Below are 25,596 nucleotides of genomic sequence, written 5' to 3'. Positions count from 1 at the left end.
TGAGGTAAAATAGGGAGGTAGAACACCTTAAGTGCCAACATTTATGATTTATCATGTTATGGTATCTTTATCATAGACATGATTTTTAGCAAGTTATTTGCTAATGTACCTTTCAGGGTGTTTATCTGTTAACTTGGAGCAATAATATTTATACTACATATGTCACAGATTGCTATCATGAAAGCACAAAATACTATATCAATATGAGTTGTTGTTTTTGACTCTGGACATCTTTCCAGATATTTTTCTTTAGTCAGTCTCTGAGATAAACACAGTTAATTACATCAATTAAGAAGAGGGTTCTTTATTGCTAAGAGATTCTATCCAGCTCTAAATTCTATGATCCTTTTAATCACTCCCTGATATCTGATTAAAATTGACTGCATTTATCTTATATTGTTTTTAAATTTTTATTTAGTATTTTATTTTCCCAATTACATGTAAAAACAATTTTTAACATTCATTTTAAAAACACTGAGTTCCAAATACTCTTTCTTCCTCTCTCCCATTCCCATCCCCCTCTCATATTGAGATTAGCAGTTGATGTTGTGAAAGAAAACAGACAAAAAAAGGAAAAATTAAAAAGAAAAAATTATGCTTCAATCAGTATTCAGATATCATTAGTTCTTTTTCTGAGAATTTTTCATCATAAGACCAACAGACTTGTCTTGGATCATTGTATTGTGGAGAATAGCAAAGTCATTCAAAGCAGCTCATCTTACAATATTGTTACTTTATTAATAATTTGGTTCACTTTGAATTTCATGTAACTCTAGGTTTTTTCTAAGAGTATCCTGCTTATCATTTCCTAAATAATAATATTATTCCATCACAATAATATACCATAATTTGTTCAACCATTCCCCAATTGAGGATCCACTCAATTTTTAATTCTTTACCACCAGAAAAGAGTAGCTATAAATATTTTTATATGTATAGGTACTTTTCCTTTTTTGTTTTTTATTTCTTTTGTGATATATATTTAGTAGTGGTATTACTTGGTCAAAGGGGATACATGGTTTTATAGCCCTTTGGGAATAATTCCAAATCATTTACAGAATGGTTGAATCATCTCATTTTCTCCACATTCCCTTCAAGATTTGTCATTTTCTTTTTCTGTCCTATTAGACATTCTAGTGGGTATGAAGTAGTACCTTTAAATTGTTTTAGTTTGCATTTCTCCAATAAATAGTGAGAGCATTTTTTCATAAAGTTATAGCTAACTTATAGATTACTTCATCTGAAAACTGTTAATTTCTTTTGACCATTTATCATTGGGAATAGTTCTTAATTTTATAAATTTGACTCAGTTCTCTATGTTTGAGAAATGAGACCTTTATCAAAGAAACTTACTTCAAATTTTTTTGCAGTTACTATTGCTAACAGTATTTCCTTTTAGTCTATTTCCTACTCCCCATTTATTCCATTTTCTCTATCCTTTTATCCAACCCCTCCTCAAAAGTGTTTTGTTTTTGACTCCCCCTCTCCATCAATCTGCCCTTCCTTCACACACCTCCTTCTCTTATCCCCTTCCTCTCCTACTTTACAATAGAGTGAGATAGATTTCCAGACCCAATTAAATATGTATGTTATTTATTCCCTCTTTGAGTCAGTTCTGATGAGAGTCAGGCTCACCCACTCCCCCATCTTCCTCTCCACTATAAAAACTTTTTCTTGCTTCTTTTTTATGAGATTATTTATCCCATTTTACCTTTGCCTTTCTCGTTCTCCCAATGCATTCCTCTCTCAACCCCTTAATTTATTTTTTTATATATCATTATTTTTTAGATGTCATCATCATTATATTCAATTCACAGCTGTTCCCTTTGTCTATATATATTCCTAACTGTCCTATGTAAAAAGCCTATTTCTTGACTTCTAAGTCTTTGAAAAAATGATGCTCTGCTTCAAGGTGATGTTCTGTGTAGTTATTTTCAGAGATACTTCTGAACACAGGAGAAAATGGGCTTTGGGGAAAGGGGAATCTATGTGGATTTGTTTGTGAAGATTCAGAGAGATAAGAAAGACTTATACTTTAATACACAGGTTACACAATTTATAAGTTACCACAAGTCCAGAAACTAATACAAAAGTCCACAAACTAGGTCTTGTGGAGAAGCAATTAGAATAGTGAGTTTCTTAAAGGACAGGCTAATAAGCAAAAGTTGAGGTTAAGAAAGGTTAAAGTGAAGACAGGAAACCACTGGTGAGGGAGAGTAGTCACAGTGGAAAGTTTGGGTACTTTGACAAGGTAAGAAAGTCTGGGTAGAAGACGAAGGGTATAGTCATCTTTTTATTTTTTGTAAGGCTATGAGGTTAAGTGACTCTATCACCTAGCTGCCCTGGGTCTAGTCATCTTAAAAGAGATAGTTACAAGCTGGTAAAGGAGGTGAGTAATAAAGTTAAGTAAATGAGACAGTTGAGAGAATAGCAAAGCATAGTCATTTTAAAAAGGAAAAGCAAAAAGAAAAGAAGTTCAGATCACCATAGACTCAGCCACATGGAGCTGGGCCATATTGGTCCAGCAACGTGAGCTAGAACACATGGATCCAGCTTAGCAAAAGGAAGAGGAGAAGGGAGAAGAAGCCTGAGTAGCATCAGCCTGGCTAAGTCAGTAGGAAAAAAAGAGAGTAAGCTGGTATGGAACCTTGCTTACATACATTTCCATGATGGGTGGAACTAGGGTAATGCTTGAGGAGTGGTTTAACACCTGGCTTCAGATATTTTCCAATTCTCATGTTGACCTCCAAGGAGTAGCTAAGGCCAGACTCAAGATAGCACTCACTGAGTATGAACAGACTAAGCATACTCCTATCCCAAAGGAAGTGACCAAGGTCAACTTTACTGTTAAAGTCCAAAGTGACTTAGGAAATGGAGTACACAAAGAGACAAAAAAGAATAGAAAACACCCTCCTCCCCCACAGTACAGAAAAGTTTTCAATATTTTATGTCCAGAGTTCCTCTCCTTCACTTTTAGAGAGATGTAAATTTCCAGTTCTTCCAAGAAGATAGGATGCAAGGAAAGGGGTGTTAACTATTCTCTTGGTACTTACTATGCTGTGTTCAGTGACCCCAAGCATTCTTTTCTAAGCTGGAACTGTGACAAAGATTCCTGCTCCACTGTGGCCATAAGCTTTGGTGTGCTAGTGCTTCTCCTTGCCCCAGGATTGCCACTCAAGGCTTCAACCCAGATCTGAGGACTGAGAGTACTAGAGCTGCTGATTCATTGATGAGTGGGATATTCCCTTTTAAGAGTGAATATTCCTAGTGAAGTCCTCTCAGGGTTAAAAATCATTAAAGCAAAGACAGACTATTACTCTTAGACTATTCTTAGAAGAAAGAGGGAGAAAGAAACTTTGCATTCCCAGCCAGGCACCCTCCCAATTCCGTTGGGGGGGGGGAAATAGTGGACTATTTCCAGAGAGACCTTGCATTTTTAGTTAGTCATCTATTTGATGATAAAACTATCTTAGCTAGGAGAACAGTAGACTGAGAGAAAACATGCATTCCAAGACTCTCGTTTGATGATAAGTAGAATGTTACTTTATAAGATAGTTATAATCCTGAAGGTTATTCTCATCATCTGGATGGTGAGGTAATATTTTATGAAAACCTTTCATTCTTTTCTTTGTTGCTGGGGTAGATTTTCACAAGTAAAATGTAACTCTGAAGACTAACCAATTAGTTGATAGAGAGGGACAATAGGAAGGAGGAGGGGTTCGAGTTAGGCCATATAATTTTGCTTGACTGTCAATTCAGGGCAGCTCTTTGATCTTTACTACCTTTATGAGACTTGAAGTGTGCCTTTTTCTCAAGAAAAAACAAAATAAACTTTCTTTTTTTTTTGCTCAGAGGAGTCTCTATATTTTTTTGTTTGTTTGTTTTTTAGATTTTTCAAGGCAATGGGGTTAAGTGGCTTGCCCAAGGCCACACGGCTAGGTAATTATTAAGTGTCTGAGGTCAGATTTGAACCCAGGTACTCCTGACTCCAAGGCCAGTGCTCTATCCACTGTGCCACCTGGCCACCCCTCTATATTTTTTTAAGTGGATTTTTATCCCACACAGTTTGGTTCACTGACTGGGAATTAACCCCCTCCTTAAGACTCTCTTGGACACACAGCAAGCAGGCACCATTCTGGAAATTGTCAGCAGCTTGTGATCCCTTGAGGAGCAAGGGAAGAATCCCAAGAGAGACTTAGCTTGAGCAAAACTGAAAGCACTACAAGGAGACAGGTCCCACCACAGGAGAAGACCCAAAGAGGGTGCCATGGTCCATAAGTTTGTGTATTCAAGCCCAGGTGTAACCATTGCTGCTCCCACATCAGATCAAATCTGCCGATTGATCTGATAAGAGAGGAAAAAAAGGGAAAGGGTGGAAATACTCCCAAGCAATTAATACAATTTGCAGGGAGAGATTCCAAAGAAGTCCAAGTGGTTAGAGGCCATAGGGACAAGGCAGAAGGGTCCAGAAGTGCCGGCTGAGAGCTCTAGGGTCTAGACTTAATAATGGGGGAAAAAATCCAAAGTAAAAAGGGAAAAGTGCAGAAAATGATAAAATGTTGTTGATTTTTTTCTCTTCCCTGCTTTTTCACTGTGATTCTGTGTTGTCAGAATGCTTTCTTCTCCTCTCCCTCCTCCCCCTCCTCACTCCTTTTCTCCTGTGTGCTTGTCTCTTTTTTTTTGTTTTTTGTTTTTATTTGTTGTCTCTCAACCTTGGGAGGGAAACAGGAGCAAAAAGGGAATTTATTAAGAAAAAGGACTAATTCATGGAACACTAGTGTTCTATTAGAAACCAGGAGGGATGGGAATTCAGGGAGGGATTTGCATGAGCTGATGCTGAGGGAGATGAACAGAAGCAGGAAAACACTGCACACCCTAACAGCAACATGGGGGCGATGATCAACCTTGATGGACTCACTCATTCCATCAGTGCAACAATCAGGGACAATTTGGGGCTATCTGTGATAGAGAATACCATCTGTGTCCAGAGAAAGAATTGTGGAGTTTGAACAAAGACTGAGGACTATTACCTTTAATTTAGAAAAACAAGGGGCAGCTAGGTGGCATAGTGGATAAAACACCAGAGTCAGGAGTACCTGGGTTCAAATCTGGGCTCAGACACTTAATAATTACCTAGCTGTGTGGCCTGGGCAAGCCACTTAACCCCATTTGCCTTGCAAAAACCTTAAAAAAAAAAAGAAAAACAAACTGATATCTTATTGTCTGATCTTGCTATCTCTTATACTATGTTTCTTCCTTAAGGATATGATTTCTCTCTAATCACATTCAATTTGGATCAGTGTATACCATGGAAACAATGTAAAGACTGACAAATTGCCTTCTGTGGGGGGGTGGGAGGGAAGTAAGATTAGGGTACAAATTGTAAAAATCAAAATAAATAAAATCTTTTTGAAAAAAGAAAAAAGAAAAAAGAAAAAGGACTAATTAATAATAGAATTGTCTCATGAAGACTTATTAAAATGAGTGTTAAAAGGGACCTTATTTTGAACTTAAAGAGACAGGAAAGAAACAATGAAAATTACCAAATATGTTAAATAAAAAATCATAGAAAGAAATGTTATTTTAATTTAAGAAAGTTTTGGGAGAGTAAATTCCAGAAAGTCAAGAGAGTCAAGTTAATTCTGAAGTATATGATTTGGTTACACAGAAATTCCAGAAGAGGGAAACTAACCAGAATGATATGGTAACATTATAGTTTTAGGAGTTTATTAATGTAGATTCTCGTAATGTTAGTTATTACAGAGAGTAATGGAACAAGTGGAGACCTAAGAACAGAAGAGCCCCCAAGAAAGATTTTGGACCTGCCTCCTTATGAGAAAAGTTATGTGGTTTTATTCTATCTGGAGAAGGGAGAAGGTGATATTCCAATTAGTCTGTGAGATTTTCTTTGAGTATTATTTGCCTTCTCAAAAGTTTTACCAGTTAAAATCAAGAAGTGTTAAATAAATATTAAATCCTTTAGGGGCGGCTAGGTACAGTGGATAGAGCACCAGCCCTGGAGTCAGGAGTACCTGAGTTCAACTGTGGCTTCAGACACTTAATAATCACCTGTGTGGCCTTGGGCAAGCCACTTAAACCCATTTGCCTGGTAAAAACCCATATATATATATATATATATATATATATATATATATATATATACACACACACACACACACACACACACACACACACACACATATATACATAAATTCCTTTGAATTGAAAATGTATTGTGAAAAGTGGATTCATGTCTATGGTTTATATAGCTAGTTCAGAACAGTATTAACTACAGTCAAAAATGTAAGTTGTATAGTCTGAGTAAAAGCTTCTGAAAGTACTGGGAAGAGAATCAAGGCTTAGGGACAATTGGGGTTTTTTGAACCATTTGTTAAGTATGGAACTTGGTTAAAGCATATAGACACAAGACTTAATATTGTATAAAGTAAAAGGGTTGATTTGGGGATTTGGGGAGCCTTGGGAGGTGATTTAAGAATCAATGAAAAAAAGGGTAGTATAAAAAGCTAAAAGTTCAAATGGAGATATATATATATATATATATATATTTAAATGAAGTTAAGGTTATCTGAAAATTGCATTAAAATGTTACTTTTGCAATATCTGGCAGTGAATTGATGGGAAAAGCGATAAACCCAATAAGATGAAAAGTGTGATATGAAAGCAATTGCTAGGTAAATATTAGTTTTTTTATTATCTCATTATTGATTCTATAATATGCTAATCTTTTGTACAAAGTAAGCTGAATATATATGTAAACTGAATTAAGGAGTTTGTAAAATAAATTGATTTTTTTATTCTAATATTTTATGGTTCCTCCAGAGTCATAGGAGGAAAAAGTATTAATGGAAATGCTCTAATAGAGACAGAATGACCTTGGCTGGGAGTCTGCCAAAACTATTGTCAGGATAGACTGTGAGTTATGTGTTCTTTTTTTTTTAAGGTTTTTGCAAGGCAAATGGGGTTAAGTGGCTTGCCCAAGGCCACACAGCTAGGTAATTATTAAGTGTCTGAGACCGGATTTGAACCCAGGTACTCCTGACTCCAGGGCCAGTGCTTTATCCACTGCACCACCTAGCTACCCAGAGTTATTAATCAAGCTTTAGAATTACTAAACAAGGAGAATCAGGAAACAATGATTCAAAATATGTTTGGGGTATAGTTCATGTATCTGGAAAAAAAATCTGGGGTGAGTGAGTAGTGATAAATAGTAAAGGCAAAGAATTAGCACATATTCCTTTAATATCTCAAATTGAAGGGAATCTCCAATTCCCAGAACATTATGTTCTAATATTAGGAAATGTTGGTCAGAGATGAAGAGAATTGTAAATGTAGAAATTGGATAGAGATGTAAATTGACTACCATGGAAAAGAATGACAAAAACAAAATTTTTAATCTTAAAGACTGCTAAATCTTGTCAAATTGGGTGGAGATCCCCATTCTTGATGTAAATTGACTACCATTGATTCATTGTTTAATGTAAAATTTGTATCCTGATCTCCTTAGGCTTCCAGGTCCAGTAAGGGGAAGGGATTTCACCTTTTGCCCTCTGGATGAGAGGCAGGACATAAAAACCTAGTTTGGACTCCACTCAGGGCCACAGTCTTCTGTGACCTGTGGTCCATCCAATGCTGCTTGACTATTCTTTTTTCTCTGTCTTTCTTTCCTACCATTTTCTTATGTGTTGTAACTTCTTTTAATAAATTTTCATTTTCTTTCCAGAAAAAAGAGAAATATTTGGAAATATAAACTGTAATGTGGTCAAACCTGGAATTAATGATTGATATCTTTGTAGGGATAATGAGGGAAATTATCAAAGGTCATGATCCTCTGGGTTCCCTGAAAGAGCATTGAGAAGTTAGAATTGCACTGATAAAGATAAAAAGAATTTGCAAACATTTTTAGGCTTTGAAAAGAAAAGGATTTAAGGTTATTATGAATATGACTTTTGGAATTTAAGAAAAGTATAAAGTAATTATAAAAAGGGATTTTTAGCAACAACTGATCTTAAGAATTTTTCCGTGTTGCAAAATTCTAGTGAGTAAAGGGAATATACATGAAATTGAAATAAGTAGTGAATAATTAGTAAACTTTGTATAAGAACAGATTTAAACAACTTTTTTTTGAGAATTTAAAATTGTGTTACAATAATGAACAATGAATGGAGGTTTAACCTATCACATTTGTAAAGATTTGTTATGAAAAAACTAGAGAATACCTTGCCAACAGGTTATATCTCTCAAGGTATTTTTGGCCCAGAGAATTTGTGAAAGGTTTGGGTTTTTTTTTTTTTTACCTCATGTTTATAAAAGGGAATATCTATATGTAAGATCAATGTAGTTTATTTATTATCTGTTATTTAAGAAGAAGAAATTATATATGTAAAGGTAACACTGGCATGGGTAAAAAGTATACATTGGGCTTTTGAAATTATCATATGTATAAGACTAAATTCATTGAGAATCTTAATTCCTTTGTTTTCAAAATAGAAGTGTATTTGGAAGAAGATATAAATAAGCTTATAAAGCACAAATTTAGAAAATGTTTGTGTGTAAAAGATAATTATAAGGTTAACTTTAAGAGAACCTGTTGTTTGTTTTGCTTTAAGAGAATGAGATGTTAGCATGAAAACTTTATGTTTCATGTAGGTTAAGGATTTTGTTTAAATTTTAAAGAAGCAAAATTGCAGATTTCTTCCCCCACATTAAATTCAGATTCAGAAGGATAATGTATAAGAGATTGGGAGATATATCTTAACTGCAAGATACCCTTTTCAATAATGTTGTATAAATGTGAGGGGTTTTGGAAAATGATTAGGAAATTTAAAATTATGTAACCCTAATTAGATGACTTATAAATGAACAAAATATTGAAAAGTGTTATCAAACATGTGGTCTACCTTTGTAAATATAAACTGTAATGTGGTCAAACCTGGAATTAATGATTGATATATTTGTAGATATAATGAGGGAAATTATCAAAGGTCATTATCCTCTGGGTTCCCTGAAATTTTTAAATGATGTGTTTGACCTTGCTCTAGAACTGTATGTCCAGGTATAAATGTAATAATGGAAAGATTGTTTTGTGAGATCTAGTTCTTAATGTGTTATACTTATTACTGTTTTATTAAGGTATTCTAATGGGTTGAATGAATTCTGAAAAGTAATGATTTGTATTTCACACATGGCTAATAATTAAACAGGTTTATTATAAGAATTTGTTTGCAAAGGAACTTGCCAATTATATATATACACACATATATATGTATATATAAATTGGGAATTTTGTGGTTATATGTGTTTATACACACACACTCATATATATATATATGTTTATAATCTCAAGTTGTGGCTGTTTGCTTTGAAGTAAAAGCACCTGAGTAATATGGGAAAGAAAATAATGTTAATAATTTGTGATATTTTTTGTGACAATCTCTGGCTAATTGTTATGTGAGAATTCTTAGAATAATCTCCTAGCCAAAGGAGGTGTTTATTTATTGTAATGCAGCAGGCTAGCTAGGAAGCCTCTAATATATAATCTTTGTCCAGAAATAAAACAGATATGATTTCAGACAAAGGGATATGGGTCTGCAAATTAGAAGTTAGTGCTACCAGGAGGATAGTACTTCTAGTTGAATTTTGAAACAAATTTGTGAGAAGTTGGGTTTTTTTTTGTTTTTTGTTTTTTTTTGGTATGTCAAGAATACTCCAGATGCTGGGGGAACTTGACTGCTTTTTGAATGTTTAGAAAGTCACTTTATTTAATGTATTCTGATGTCAGGGACACTCAGAGTACATTATAGGTGATATACATGTAGGGAAGGGGGCTGATTGATTGTGACTCCCCCCACCAGAAGAATTAGCATTTAGTCCTTGTGGCTTCCCCTGGAGATGTAATTAGATGGAATTACTATTTTAGATCATGGGACTTTTAATAGGCTTTTGTTTTGTGTCTGACATCAGGCATGATCAGCAAAGGAAGTGTTGTTGAGTCAGTGCTCTCTTGAAGTCTGGAAGCCTGAAGGAGGTTTGGATACTACACAGGTGACAGGTGTATTGAGAGAAAAAATTGAAAGGGTGATTTTTCAGTGCAACCTGGGGTTGGACCCTTTTGACTTGACTTCCCCAAATGTGACATTTGAATAATTTCTCACTGAATAAATCTAAAATTTGACTTAAGGCATTTGGCTATCCACATGACCTCTGCCTGGAAACTGATACTCAAAATTATATCTACAAAGGAATTTTCCTTTGATGTCCTAGATCTTTATAGTAAATCATTAGAAGTCAATGTGATATAGAAATTTTAGGTCAAGTGGAGTTTAATAACTAGATAGGCCAGCATATGGTTTTAACTTCCACTATAAGCTATATGTTTTGGGAAGAATTAAGATTCTTTGATTTTATTATATTTTATGCTAGGAAAAGGATATTTAGGTAAGAAAAATAAAGTTATATAATTTCAAGATACACTTCTATGCAGAAGCATTTTCCAATTCTACTTTGAGAAGGGAATGTAAGTCAGTTGAGTATATCAGGAGAAGAATCACCTATAGTTTAGTTAAGAACCATTTTGGGAAGAAAGAAGAATTTATTTTAGGTAAGGATACTTGAGTTATTGTTTTAATGAAGAGCAAGAGATTAAGGCTATTTGTAAGTCGCTTGCTGTACACTCTTTGTACAAAGATGGTCATCTAATGTAAATGTTATAAGCTCAAGTTAACTTGATAATTTTCAACATATTCACTTGTAAAGTGAACAATTATGGAAGCTGTATTTTTGTGAAAGTAAAGTATGTATATCAATGTGATAGTAAGGCAAAATATGAATTTTAATAGCTTTAGAATTTTATGGCCTAATGATGACAATATGAATCTTTCTAATAAGATGTGTTAAGAAGTTCCTTTACCAGAAAAGGAGATATCAACAAATCATCCGAATTGAAGATTGGAATGGACTCTGAAGATATAGAAAGATATTGAATGATTGAATGTCTCCAGGGGAAAAAGAGAGAGAAACAAGACAAGTTCATCTTCCTCCATTGTGTATATGAAGTGTATATGGGTTGTTTGGTCAGGGTTCCAAGAAGAAGATGGGGCCCAAGTCAACAGGAAGAGAGAGAATAGAACTTGAGAGGGTACCAAGGATAGTGTGAAAGGACTTCAGATGCCAAATATATATGTATACATATTTAGAAAAGAGGAAGGATTGAGTGGGATATTCCTTCTTAAGAGTTAATATTCCTAGTGAAGTCCTCTCAGGGTTAAAAATCATTAAAACAAAGACAGACTATTACTCTTAGACTATTTTTTAGAAGAAAGAGGGAGAGAGACCTTGCATTCCAAGCCAGGCACCCTCCCAATTCTGTTGGGGGGTGGGGATAGTGGACTATTTTCAGAGAGACCTTGAGTTTTTAGTTAGTCACTTATTTAATGATAAAACTGTCTTAACTGGGAGAACAATAGACTGTTTCCATGAGAAAAACCCTTGCATTCCAATGAAGCTCATAAGACTCCTCTTGTTTGATGATAAGTAGATTGTTACTTCAATAAGATAGTTATAATCTTGAAGGTTATTCTCACCATCTGGATGGTGAGGTAATATTTTATGAAAACCTTTCATTCTTTTCTTTGTTGCTGGGGTAGATTTTCACAAGTAGAATGTAACTCTGAAGACTAATCAATGAGTCGACAGAGAGGGACAATAGGAAGGAGGAGGGGATCACATCAGGCCATATAATCTTGCTTGACTGTCAATTCAGGGCATCTCTTTGATCTTCACTACCTTTGTGAGACCTGGAGTTTGCCCTTTTCTCGAGAAAAAGCCAAAATAAATTTTCTTTCTTTCTTTTTTTTGCTCAGAGGAGTCTCTATATTTTTTTTAAGCAGATTTTTATCCCACACAGTGGCTCCCAAGGCCTGTTCCTGGTTTGCTGATACTGCTTAGACTGGATTGTGTTCCATTCTTATTTAGAGGCAACAGACCTTTCCATAGGACCTAAGTTGTCTTATGAGTTCTGCTGCTCCAGAAATTGCTTTATGGAATTATTTAAATGTGTTTGGAGGGTTTGGGGGAGAGGCCATTTCCCAATCCTTGAAGTCTTGATCTTCTTTTACTTAATAGTCTCTCAGTTAGAAATTTTGCAGATTACAATGTTAGAAAGCTCTCTGTTGAGGATGCCTGAGGTAGATAAATCCAGAGGTACATATTGAATTCACAGATATTCATAGGCAATATTCAGTTTCTAGATTATTAAAAGACATTCATTCATTTTCTGTTCTTCCCTCCTCTGCATGGACATTGTGTTTCTCAGCCAAGAGTAGAACAGAGCCTGATAGCAAACTTAAATTCTACCATTTACTTATACCTGATTGATTGATTAAAAAAGCATTTATTGGGAGCAGCTAGGTGGCACAGTGGATACAGCACCAACTCTGGAGTCAGGAGGACCTCAGTTCAAATCTAACCTCAGATACTTAATAATTGCCTAGCTGTGTAACCTTGGGCAAGTCACTTAATCCCATTGCCTTAAATAAATAAATAAATAAATAAGCATTCATTAAGTGCTATTTTTGTGCAAACCCCCACCCCAAAACCAAAACCTGTATTTAGTGATAGTGATACAAAGAAAAAAGTTATGACAGCCACTACTCTCAATGAGATTCTATTATATGCAATACACACAGACGGACAGATGGTTTCAGATGAAAAGATCACTAGAAAGGGAATAGTCAAGGCAGACAATAATTCATCTTCTTTAATATCTTTTCCTCAATAAAATCACATATATTTCTGATACTGAGTCATTTGATGATAATATTGACTCTGATGTCTTTAATAATTATAACTGCTCATGCAAATCCCTCCAGGATTTCAGGGAAGCCTGGAGGGATTTGCATGAACTGATGCTGAGTGAGATGAGCAGAACCAGAAAAACACTGTACACCCTAACAGCAACATGGGAGTGATGTTCAACCTTGAAGGACTTGCTCATTCCATCAGTGCAACAATTGGGAACAATATTGGGCTGTCGGCAAAGGAGAGTGCCATCTGTATCCAGATAAGGAGCTGTGGAATTTGAACAAAGTGCAAGGACTATTACCTTTAATTTAGGAAAAAAAACCAGATATCTTATTGTCTGATCTTGTTACCTCTGAGACTTCTCTTCTTTAAGGATATGATTTCTCTCTCATCACATCCAATTTGGATCAAGGTACAACATGGAAACAAAGTAAAGACTGACAGAGTGCTTTCCGGGGCGGGGGGGGGGAAAGCAAGATTGGGAGGGAAATTGTAAAACTCAAATAATATCTTTAATAAAAATAAATTTAAAAAAACAAAAAAATAATTATAACTGCTGAAAAGGTAGGCCTACAATACCCAAAGAAGTAGTAGCCAAGGATACAAGTCCATATGGTTTGCTTCCTTAATTAATAACTGTGGGGGCCAATGATTGAGATTCACTGCTATTCCCAGTGTTTTTGTTTTACTTGCCTATAGGTAGCACTATGTAGAAAAGAGATGTAAATTGATGGTTGGAAAAGGCTTATTATCTATGGATTCAAATTATTCCATTCAATAATAAACATTTGTTATATTAAATTATTGATGCTACCAATGTTCCCTCTGAACATAAAATTTAGAAAGGCTTAAATAAAACATTAATAGCTTTTTTTGTATCTAAAATGTAATAATGGTAAAATTCTGACTAATCTGTATTCCAGAGTATTTATGAAGACTACCTTAATCAAATAGTTTTGTTTATTTATCATAGGATGATAAAATATAATATTAGAAAGAACTTGGGGTTCATACAGCCCAACTCCCATATTTGATATATCACAGGGCTTCTCCATCTGTAGTTCTGTTTATGGAAGTGTTTTCCCACATTCCCCAGATAAAAGCATAACATGAGAAAGTCAATTCAAGAAACCTGCATTGTTGTACAACTTTGTTTTGACGTTTTCTCTGATGTTCCAGGTTAAAGGAAAGTAGGCAAAAGGTTGGATTGAGGCAAGAATAGGGTTGGGGGAAGTGAAGTCTCAGCAATTTTCTCTTAATTTGGGGATTTACTAAACTTGAAAAGGGAACTTTAGCTGGCTCACAATGTATTCTATTCTTGGTTGGAACAATGGGAGCTTCCTGTGGGAGTTCTCAGTTCACCTTAATTCCAGGGCTATGCATTATAATCACAACAATAATAATAACTCATATGTCTATAGTGCTATAAAGTTTACAAAGCACTGTCCTGAAGGCAGCCTTAAACAACAAAGGATGGGGAGATTGAGGAACTATGAGGGTCATAGGTGCTTTCAAGGAACTTCAGGCCAAAAGAAACTCAAGCACTGGGTTTAAAGAAATTCAGAGAGCAGATTTTAAATGAAACATATATCCTTTCTGTATTTCAGGTGTCCTATCACTTTTGACCTGAGATGGTGGATATTCTGTATTTCCCACATTCATTCCAGAGTTCCCCTCTATCTAGTTGCCTTCTTCTCCTTTTCTGTCTCATGTTGCTGAATGCAGGTAAGCTTTATTAATGTCATAAAACAACCAAATGTCCCTCCTTTATCATTTTGTCATAGTTTCACATTTCAGGCTTCTTTCATTCCCCTGTCTAACTGTCCAATAGCCCATGGTCTTCATGGACTAAGTATTTATAATTACAAGCCATTTATAACAACATATATACATATATATATATATATATATATATATATATATATATATATATATATACAGAGAGAGAGAGAGAGAGAAGTACCATCTTTCTTAGAGAGAAAAGGCAGCAATTTATGACAATATCCAATCTTATATGCAGTTTAAAAGGCTTATTCCTTTTCTTTGTCCCAATCATTGATCATGGTTACAATCTAATCAATACATTCACCCCTATATGTTTTCCCCATCCTGGTCATTATTCTAATTAGCACAGGGAAGTGAACAGTAATATGCATGAGCAGGAGCACCTGTAAAGGACAAGGACCCTAGGTCAGCCCATGGAGCAGGCCTGATCTAATCTCACATCTGATCAGGTTGGGGTCAATTCTTTTGTCTTACACTCACATACCTACATGTAGGCACAACCACTGGCAGATCCTAGGCTTTGTAATGCATATTATATATATTTAAATTAACAATCTCCTCTTACATTCCATGGAAACTAAACACCCTACATTCCTCACATATGTCATTGTACTTGAAGTTATAAAAAACAAATTGCCTGATATAAGTTTCCTAGGTATTCAGTTATGAACGAAATACCATGATTCAGAGAGATATGAACACTCTAGCCAAGCTACTCCAAGTTCAAAGAACTCTGAGGGTCCATGTCTACTCAAAACCCTAATTTATAAGCCTTCAATGATGTGTTCACTTTTACTAGTTGGCCAGAGGAGACAAATATCATAAATCCCCATGTATAAGATGCTCCCTTTTAAGAAAAATTTGGGGTCTAAAAACTGGGGGCATCTTATACGGTGGTTGTAGATTTTTTTACTTGCATTTCCATCTTTTTCACACTTGTTGTCTTGGCACTCATTGTTTCACATTTGTTGCTGGTATATTAGATTATGTTTTGCCATGTTCTGTATAGAGAAGATTTTTGTACAATGCTGAATTCAAGCTAAAAGTAATCCAGTTTGCAAAAGTGAATGGAAGGCAACTAGGTGGCACAGTGGATAGAGCATTGACTCTGGAATAAAATCTGGCCTCAAACATTTAATAATTGCCTAGCTGTGCGACCCTGGGCAAGTCACTTAATCCCATTGCCTTAAAAAAATTTTAAAAAATAAATGGAAATCATGCTGCTGAACATAATTTTGGTCTTCCACCAACTGAGAAAACAATCCAAGATTGCCTACAGGAAGAAGAAACCTTACTGAAAAGATCATGGAAGAAGAAGGCCATGACAGGACCATGAGAGAAGTCAGCAAAATGGCCTGATTTAAAGAGGGAATCAAAGAGATGTATGGAAGAGTAAAGGGTAATTGGAACTCCTGTGTCCACAAAGATGGTCAAAAAGAATTGCTAATGAAAAAGAAGTGATTGATTTCAAAGGAGGATACAATTGATGCTTCAGGTTCATGAAACAGAATGCATTAGGCATGCATCCATGCACCAGACTTGCCCAGGGAGAACTTGTGATCAACCACATACCAGAGCACAGGCAGAGCAGCATTCAGAACCTTTCCTAAGACAGTGATTCATCATCAAATACAGATGAAAATGAACTTATGGATGTGAGTTTTGACAGTGATGAGGAGTTGTATTAATTTTATGATGAATAAAACTTGCTTTCAATAACTTTGTGATACATTTTTTTTCCAAATTTCAGGCTCCAAAATTTAGGTGTGTCTTGAGGTCTTGGATATATGCTTAGGCAGCTGGTGGTGCTATGGATAGAGTACTAGACCAGGAATCAAGATCTGAATTCAAATTTAACCTCAGATACTTACTAGTTCTGATTGCCTTAAATGTAAAATGGGAATGAATACATAGGGAAATATGGTAGTTAAAAAATGAAATCATGTGGTAAGAAATTAGAAATAGAACATGTGCCCCATAATGTTCCCTCTGGATCCCTACAGAAACATTTTAGGATTGTCCTTTTGACAAAACCCTTAAGGACTATCTAAGACTTTTAAAGACTCCTCTCAACTCTGAGAAATGAACAGAAGGAAAAAAGTAAAGGAAGAAACTACCTTAGGTAGTTCAAAGCATGGTTATTCAACTCAATCCTATGTTCTAAATTCTTACTTTCTTATGTATAGGGTGATATAAGGAGGGAATAAGCAATAAGCACTACTATGTGGCAGGCACTATGTTAAGTGTTTTACAAATATTATCTCATTTGATCCTCACAACAACACTGTGAGGGGGGCAATTAGATAGTACAATGGAGATAGTATTGTCCTGGAGTCAGGAGAAATCCAGCTCAAGTCCAACTTTAGACATTTGACTTTACTAGTTGTGTGACCCTGAACAAGTCACTTAACCCCTAGTGTCTCACAAAACCCTGTGAGGTATGTGCTATTATTATTCCTGTTTGAGGCAATTGAGGCAATCAGAACTAGTTAGTATCTGAGGTTAAATTTTAATTCAGATCTTCTTGATTCCAGGTCTAGTACTCTATCCATAGCACCACCAGCTGCCTAAGCATATATCTCAAGCTAAAAGAGAACTCAAAGGCTACCGAATCCTTCATTTTATGGATAAAACAATTAAGGTTAATGGATTTGTCTAATATCCCTGAGTTAGTCACTGTCAGAAGGGGATTCAAACCTAGAATCTCTGAAAGCAGAGCCAATTTTTTTTCATTGTACTAGGAACAGAGGTGTGTGGTTAGCAATAAGTTTTGAGCCACAAATAAGTTCTAAACACACTATTAAAAAAATTAGTTATATTATATAACTGAATTCTGAGGTTTTGTTGATTTTGGATAAAGAAGAATTAAGGAAAGTCATCTCTTCTAGTAGTTGAAGAAATAGAATATCAGCTGTCATCTCTCTGCCATCTACTGTTGCTGCCACTATCATGGACACCAGCCACGTGCAGCCTATCAAGCTGGCTCTGGTCACCAAGATATTGGGCAGGACCAGTTCTCAGGGTCAGTGCACCCAGGTCCAGGTGGAGTTCATAGACAACATGTACCGCTCCATCATTGCAACATGATAGGCCCTATGTGAGGGGAGGCGGGGGGGGGGGGGGCATGCATACCCTGCTGGAGTCAGAGCAGGAGGGCCCGGAAGCTGCAGTGAGCTCACTGGTATAGGCCAACAGATGGTGGAAGGATACTGAGGGATGTGTAAAATAAAATGTTTAGTCTAAGCTGCAAATAAAAAAAGGAAAAGAAAAGAAATAGAATATCAGGAGATACAGCATCTATTGAAGATTCACAGCATGTTAGGTAATGACTATTGGAGAACAGAAGAGAAATAGGAAACATGATCTTTGGGTTCATGGAACCTATACCCTACAATATTTGGGAGAAATATACATACTGCCCTGTTCGCCATAAAAATGTCAATTAGTTTGCAGCAGAATAGGGTTGGACCTAACTCTGGTCAGTTCCCTGATCATTTTTGTTTGATGTTGAAATGAAATAAGACTCTTGTAATTCATTCAACAGTTTACAAATGAAGATTTACTTAGTCATAGCAAAAGGGGAAAACAAAGGAAGAAGTAGTTATATAATGTCTTCAATGTACCAGATACTATACTGAGCTGTTTTTATAATGTGAAACCTAAAACAATAAAAAAAAACTTTAAAATATAGGAAAATAAGGGGCAGCTTAGGTGGTGCAGTGGATAAAGCACTAGTCCTAGAGTCAGGAGGACCTGAGTTCAAATCCAACCTCAGACACTTAATTACCTATCTATGTGACCTTGGGCAAGTCATTTAACCCCATTGCCTTGCAAAAAAAAACCAAACAAACAAAAATATAGGAAAACAAATGACAGAAAATATAGGTTAGATATTTTTAAGTTTTATTCTCTAAGATCTTACCTCTAATCTTTAAGTGATGGCTATTCAGAAAATGAACATGCTTGAACTGGGAAAGAGTTGAGTTTTATGCAAAAATAGAGAATAGGAAAAATTATTAACCTCCTTTGTGACCTGACCATAAAAGTTGTACAATATTAAGTTGCCCAAACTGCTCCTCGAAGATTATCATCCATGTAAAATTCCATCTGATCTCTTATTGTCTCTTCCTGGCAGGACAAGTCTCCCAGCATCCTGATCATTGTTCTCCTGAGCTTGTGATTAACATAGGGGAAGATAAGTAGGAGTCTTAATTTCTTCCTAATTTACCAAGATGAATGATATGAAGACTGAATACTGTCTAAAGAAATTAGTCTTTTTATTAAGATTATAGTTTTGAGAATCTTATTATGCTTAGCAATAAACATCTCATTTAATTATTTTATATATATTATAACAACTCTGAGAGGAAGGTTCTATTATTAATCCCCATGTTTTACAGATGAGGAAATTAAAGCAAGATATATATGGATTTCCTTGAAGCTGTTTTGTACTCTGCAACCAAGAAGTGATGTCAATAATCTGAATCATTAATCCCTCAAACCAATCATCTCAAAATGGTTTCAATACCTTTTAAGGAAAAACTAGCCTAACTTGTAGAAAGGAAGTAGATATTGCTCCCATTAGATGATGTTAAGTGAAAAGAGAACATAAATTAAATGAGTGATTGGTACAATTCATAGAAGAGGTGGGATTTTAGTTGGACTTTTTAAAAAAAAGTTTCATTCAATTGTTTGTTTTTTTAAAACCCCAATTAAAATCCCACCTTTATGAAGGTGAAGAGATTCAGAGACTATGCAAGACAAAAAAATGACCTGTGCACAAATATGGAGGCAAGAATATGCACATTATATTCCAGGGACAGGAAAAGCAGGTTCCAGGAACAGGCATAGCAGGGGAAAAATCTGGTGGAAAGGTCTAGATTAAAGGGTTTAATTAGATATGGTGAGAAATAGAGACATCTTATGAATTCTTAGGGAGAAGAGAGACATGATGGAAATGATATTTGAAGTTTTATGTGTTTTTTAAAAAAGCACTTGTGTGATGACTTCTTTATTGCAGAAAGAAGGGTGATTGGTCACAGAGAACCAATTCTGGCCATGGTTGGAGAAGAGGTGGAGTTTCCCTGCTATCTATCTTCAAATCTAAATGCAGAAGACATGGAGATACGCTTTTTCCGGAACAAAGTATCTGAAATTGTCCTTATCTATCAAGATAGGCAGGAGCTATTCAACAGACAAATGGTAGAGTACCAGAACCGGGCACAATTAGTAAAGGATTACATCCAGGAAGGAAGTGTGGCCCTGCGCCTCTTTCACATTATCCCTTCAGATGAGGGTCAATATGGATGCCTCTTTCAATCCAAAGACTTCTCCAACAATGCAACCTGGGAACTGGAAGTTGCAGGTTGGTAATTAATCTTCCTTGAAGAAAGGAACAGGTTAGAGGAATTGCATCAAAACTCTTTGAAAGGGAACTAGAAATGTCAAGAAGACATTTAGTGCCATTATCCCAAGTCTTAGGAAAGATTACAGTCTAGTTATGAGACCCCACCCCACCCCTACCAATAATACTCACATGTGCATGTGCACACGCACACACACGCACGCACACACACACACAGTATGAGATAAAACAATTAGAAAGTAAAATGAATAGAAAAAGTAAACAAATTATGAAAAATCATTTATTAAGTGCTTTGTGCCAGACATTGTGTTAAGCACTAGGGATACTAATACAAACCAGAAATGCTGTCCTTATTTCAAGGAGCCTATGTTCAATCAGAAGAAGAAAATGTATAGTGGGAATATAAACAGGAAGAGTGTTTAGGACAGAAAAGTCAGAAAAATGGTATTTGGAGTCATAACCTTTTTAAGAAAGGTAGAGCTGTTTTGACTCTGGATCTCAGAGTTTGAGGTAGAAAGGGTCAGGAGGAGAACAGCAGGCACTAGAGTGGCACTAACTTGATGAGTCTGGCCTAAATGAGGTATTAATGCCTTCCAGTCAGAGTCCCAGAATGTAAACTCAAGTTCCTAGAAAGAACTAGATGCTTGGAGGGCAGGAGCATGGCAGCTTGAAAATGACCAGGGAGTAATGTGGTAGACTTGGGCAGATGCATTTGACAAACAGGAGGGCAAATTGAAAATATGATTATTGAGAAAGAAATTAATGTAGCTTGGATCCTTTTGTTTTCCCAGGGCTGGGCTCAGATCCACATATCTACTTTGAGGGTTTTGAAGAAGGAGGTATCCAACTGAGATGTAATTCCAAAGGCTGGTACCCCAAACCAAAAGCAGTATGGAAAGATTATCAAGGGCAGCAACTACCCTCCCTTTCAGATGCTATCACCCAGGATGCTCAGGGATTGTTCCACTTGGAAATATCTGTGGTGGTCAAAGAGGGAGACTTTAGCGAAGTGACTTGTTCCATCCAGAACACCCTCTTAATGCAGAAGAAAGAATTTACAATTCATATTGCAGGTCAGTGGAAGAAATCATTTTCTTAATTGTTCCCATTTAATTAATAATTTTCCCCTTAATGATTGCTATTCTTAATTAATAACAGGCACCTTAATTGTGCCTATAACAGTGTATGAGGGTATTTGGGCATTTCCTGGGAGAGTATTGCCATTTGGTTCCCTTCGAGCACATTCAGTCTACAGATCTTTAAACAGTCGTGTATAACTTCTTAAATACATATCTAATCACTTGGGGGAGCTTGTATACTGGTAGAATGTCAGATTTGCTGTAGTAGCATTGCTATGTTAATCAAATATATCTGAAGGCCAGTAAGCAACTTTGAGAATTTCCTCTTCTCCTTAGATAGGGGTTAATTTTTTTAAATTCATAGGGAAAAGCTCTAAACCCTCTTACTGAAGTCATAGAGGCATTTATTATCCCACATCATACTTTTTTTCTATACTGAATATCTTTTTTTAAGGCCTATGAAAGTTAACACTGCACTGGTTTTTTCTGCTCCCTTTTAGCTCTAGGCCTTAAATTAGCATTGCCCAACAAAACTTGTTTCTCAAACCTGATATAAGTGTAGTTCCTTCTCTCAGTGTTCCTCTACACACCCCCACTTATATCTGTACATATCTGCATCTCACATTAAACAGCCTGTTTTTTTTGTTTTGGGTTTTTTTTTTTTAGTATTTTTGCAAGGCAATGGGACTATGTAGCCTGCCCATGGCCACACAGCTAGGCACCTATTAAGTGTCTGAGGCTGCACCTGAACTCAGGCACTCCTGACTCCAGGGCTGTTGCTCTATCCACTGCGCCACCTAGTCGCCCCAGCTTGGATTTTTTTTTTATATATTTTTTTGGTTTAGGGCAGAAAGTAACAGTAGAAGAAAAGGATAAAGCCTCCAAATCCCAAGCTGCTTTTACATCAGCATATTGGGGTTAAATAGTAGCATTTACTCTGTTGCAATTCTTTTTTTTTTTAGGTTTTTTAAGGTTTTTTTGCAAGGCAAACGGGGTTAAGTGGCTTGCCCAAGTCCACACAGCTAGGTAATTATTAAGTGTCTGAGACCAGATTTGAACCCAGGTACTCCTGACTCCAGGGCTGGTGCTTTATCCACTATGCCACCTAGCTGCCCCCTCTCTGTTGCAGTTCTTAACAGTCATGGGTGTAATTTGACTTTATTTCCCTTCTAATAGAAGAAACATGGCTTCTTCTATATCTTGTAATGGCCTCCTCATATCTTCCTTCTTACCACAAGCCCCTTTAAATTTAAGGTTGGGGGCAGACAACTTGTGAATGCTGGGTAATCTACCCAATAGCAAATAGATTTCCTCCCCCATAACTTTTGAATCTCTCTCTCTCTCTCTCTCTCTCTCTCTCTCTCTCTCTCTCTCTCTCTTTTTCGACAAAACCAAAGGCAGGTTATATTCCTTTTCAGGGCCAGAAATTTTGCAGTCCCTTGCAAACTCTACTAAGGTATACTTTACATTTGGGTTTTTTTTTAATTTAAGGCAATGGGGTTAAGTGACTTGCCCAAGGTCACACAGCTAGGCAATTAAGTGTCTGAGGTCATATTTGAACTCAGGTACTCCTGACTCTAGGGCCAGTGCTCTATCCACTGAGCCACCTTGCTGTCTCTTTATACTTTACATTTGAAAGTACACACACACCTACATAAATATATATTCATACAAAAGTACATATCACAATCTTTAAAATAAACAACTACACTTAAAGGAACAAAGATGACAATAATGTCAATCTTGGCTTAACAATGATAATAGACCCTTTGTTGCATTTGCAGATGTATTTATACCAAAAAACTCTGCCTGGAAAGGAGCATTCATTGGAATCTTCTTGGGGTTAGTTATCATTCTGGTGCTCTTCATGATTCTGGTATTCCATTTCTTCCAGAAGGAACGAAGATCCAAAGGTAAAATGACAATCTCAGTTTTGCCATCACTCGTTAAAAAAAAAAGTGGTGTGTTCTTTCAAAGAGGACAAAATATGAGAACAAAGTATGACAGTACTATGAGAGTCATGGAGGATAGGCAGAAGAAAAATGAATTCTCCTCTTAAGAAAGGCCTTTCGAAAAGGCTGCCTGGGCTCCAGGAAACATGCTACTTAAAAAGTCAGATGTTTCAGTACAAAAATGTGTTGCTTTAGGGATTCTTAACCAAGGATTTGTGAACCTAAAACAAATGATAATTGTATTTTAATATAATTGATTTCCTTTGTAATTCTATGTATTTTGTTTTATACATTTAAAGACATTATTCTGGGAAGGGGGTCCATAGACTTCACCAGACTGTCCAAAGGGTCTACAATGCACAAAAAAAACATAAGAATTCCTACTGTAAAAAAAAAAGAAGAGCCCATGAAGATCCAGAGTAACTTTTTAAAAAAAATTTTCTTCTTCCTAGAAAAACTGAAGAAAAAAATCAGAGAAGGAAAAAATTAAATGCAAACTATAAGATTTTGAATAGCATCCTCTTAAATGAGAAAAAAGGAGTCTTAGATATCATCTAATTCAAATTTCTCATCTCCCAGATGAGGAAGTTGAGGTCTAGAGCAGGTTCATATTCTTATAGATTGTTAGTGACTCTTGGTACTGAAAAGAGATCACTATTAAAATTACAAAAATAATATTGAAAAAGGACAAGGGTCAAAAATGACTTGTGTGAGCAAAGACTTTTCTTCTCAATGTATACTATGATTTTCCAATAAAGTAATGGAACATTTCCAAGAGCATGAGACACACATATACAAATTTTTCTCCTGTATTTTCTTTCAATCTGTAATTTCCTTCTTGTTTTTATTTCTGTTATTTTTATCAGTATTTGTTATATTGTATAATTATATTGACCTCTAGTTCTGTTTCTTTGGTTTTCAATCAGATTCAAATACCCAGTTGGTGGCTTGAAATTACTGGGATTTGTCTAAGCTAAGAAGGTTGTCCTATTTTGCTAATATACTTTTCTTTCTATTTCTCTTTTAGGAAAACTCAGAGTGGAGATGGGTAAGTTCTTTGCTTCTTGGACAATAAGCCAGAAAGAAAAGAATAAAATAGTTTTAAGTCCATTACTAGAAAGAAACAGGATGGCATTCTACTTCATTCTCCTGAAATTATTCTTTTGATGCAGAGAACCATGGGCATGAAATTAATTGCAAACAAAATTTTCTAAATCTTTCTCTTTTCACTCTGTTAAAACACTCCATTTTGACCTCCAGTCTGCCCTTGGCTGAGTTATCATTGATAAGGCAAGATAGCTTTCATAGGCACTGAAACAACCTCCCAGAAACAACCTACCAGACCATCCAGATTGGAATCCCCAACCCCTCTCCAAAAGATCAATTCTCCAGTTCAGGCAACTCCCAAGTCACTACCTCTTCCCATGGACCCTGAGGGGGATTTAATGAGATTTGGGGGAAGCTAGCTCTCTTGCTCTTGCTCCTCTTCTCTTGATTCCTGACCTGCTGAATCTGGCAACTAACCTGTCAAGATTAATTAGCAATCTACAAGGCTTTTCTTTAATCTCTTCTTAACTTCTCTATCACTTTCTTTTATGTTGTAACTTCTTTTTAATAAATTTCTAATTTTCTTTTTACACTTGCATTCCCTGGTCAAGTAAGTGATCCAGCACAGCAGAATACCAAACTTGAGGCAACACTTTTATTTTAAACATTGGTGAATCAACTAAATAGTAGGGTCAATCTTGCTCTCTTCTTCAAGTCTCTTCCTTATTCTAATTCATCCTTTCTACAACTGTTAAAGAGATTTCCCTTAGACATAAATCTGACTTTGTGATTCTCAGTAAACTCCAAGTTCTCTATTTAACTTTGGTAATGAATGAAACTATATACCACCTTACCCCAATATATCTTCCTAGCCTTACTTTATTTATAAAATTGCTCTAAGTCAGTGATTCAGTCAAATTGGCCTTCTTTCTGTTCTTCTTTCTTCTTCACACATTCCATTCCCCATCTGTGGAACTATGATCCAAATTCCTTTCTCTTCAGTTCATTCAGCGGCCAAGTGACTTTGTCATTCATTTATTCAATAAATTTCAATATCTATATTGCTTGTAGAGTAAAATATAAACTACATTGTTTAATTTTTTAAACTGAAAGCACAATCTGTTTTCCACTTGGGCATATTTTAACTTTCTTCTATCAGGCACTCTAGTTTTCAGACAAATGGATCAGCATACTCTTGCCCCCACCTCTATGTCTTTGTCTGAATCCTATTAGGGCAGCTAGGGTGCAATGGAGTACTGACCTTGGAGTCAGGAGGACAGAAATTTGAATCCAGCCTCAGATTCTTGCCACTTACTAGCTATATGACCTTGGGCAAGTCACTTAACTGATTGCCTCCCATCCAGGGCCATCTCCAGTAATCCTGATCCATATTTGGCACTGGACCCAGATGACTCTCGAGGAGAAAGTGAAGCTGGTGACTTAGCACAACAACTCCTCAATTCAAATCCAATTCATATGCTTATCATGGCATCACCTCCCTGATGCCATGGTCTTCTTCGAGAATGAAGGACAAAATCATCATCAATAT

General features: G+C 35.9%; 1 protein-coding gene across 2 annotated transcripts in view; it reads left to right on the top strand.

Moving 5' to 3' along the window:
• BTNL9 (butyrophilin like 9) overlaps positions 1–25,596 on the top strand; it is a 49,574-nt gene that overhangs the window by 5,487 nt on the left and 18,491 nt on the right. Inside the window, exons 2-6 of one of the 2 annotated variants that reach the window (XM_074225260.1) lie at positions 14,427–14,544; positions 19,625–19,969; positions 20,761–21,042; positions 22,833–22,961; positions 24,028–24,048. In XM_074225260.1, the coding sequence (XP_074081361.1) occupies positions 14,451–14,544; positions 19,625–19,969; positions 20,761–21,042; positions 22,833–22,961; positions 24,028–24,048 (871 nt within the window). In that variant the 5' untranslated portion in view covers positions 14,427–14,450. The remainder of the gene's footprint in view (positions 1–14,426; positions 14,545–19,624; positions 19,970–20,760; positions 21,043–22,832; positions 22,962–24,027; positions 24,049–25,596) is intronic. The other variant, XM_074225261.1, reaches the window with a different exon arrangement.

The sequence above is a fragment of the Macrotis lagotis genome, chromosome 2, assembly GCF_037893015.1.
Source record: "Macrotis lagotis isolate mMagLag1 chromosome 2, bilby.v1.9.chrom.fasta, whole genome shotgun sequence".
NCBI classification, from domain to species: domain Eukaryota; kingdom Metazoa; phylum Chordata; class Mammalia; order Peramelemorphia; family Peramelidae; genus Macrotis; species Macrotis lagotis.
This window is presented reverse-complemented; position numbering and strand designations above follow the sequence as displayed.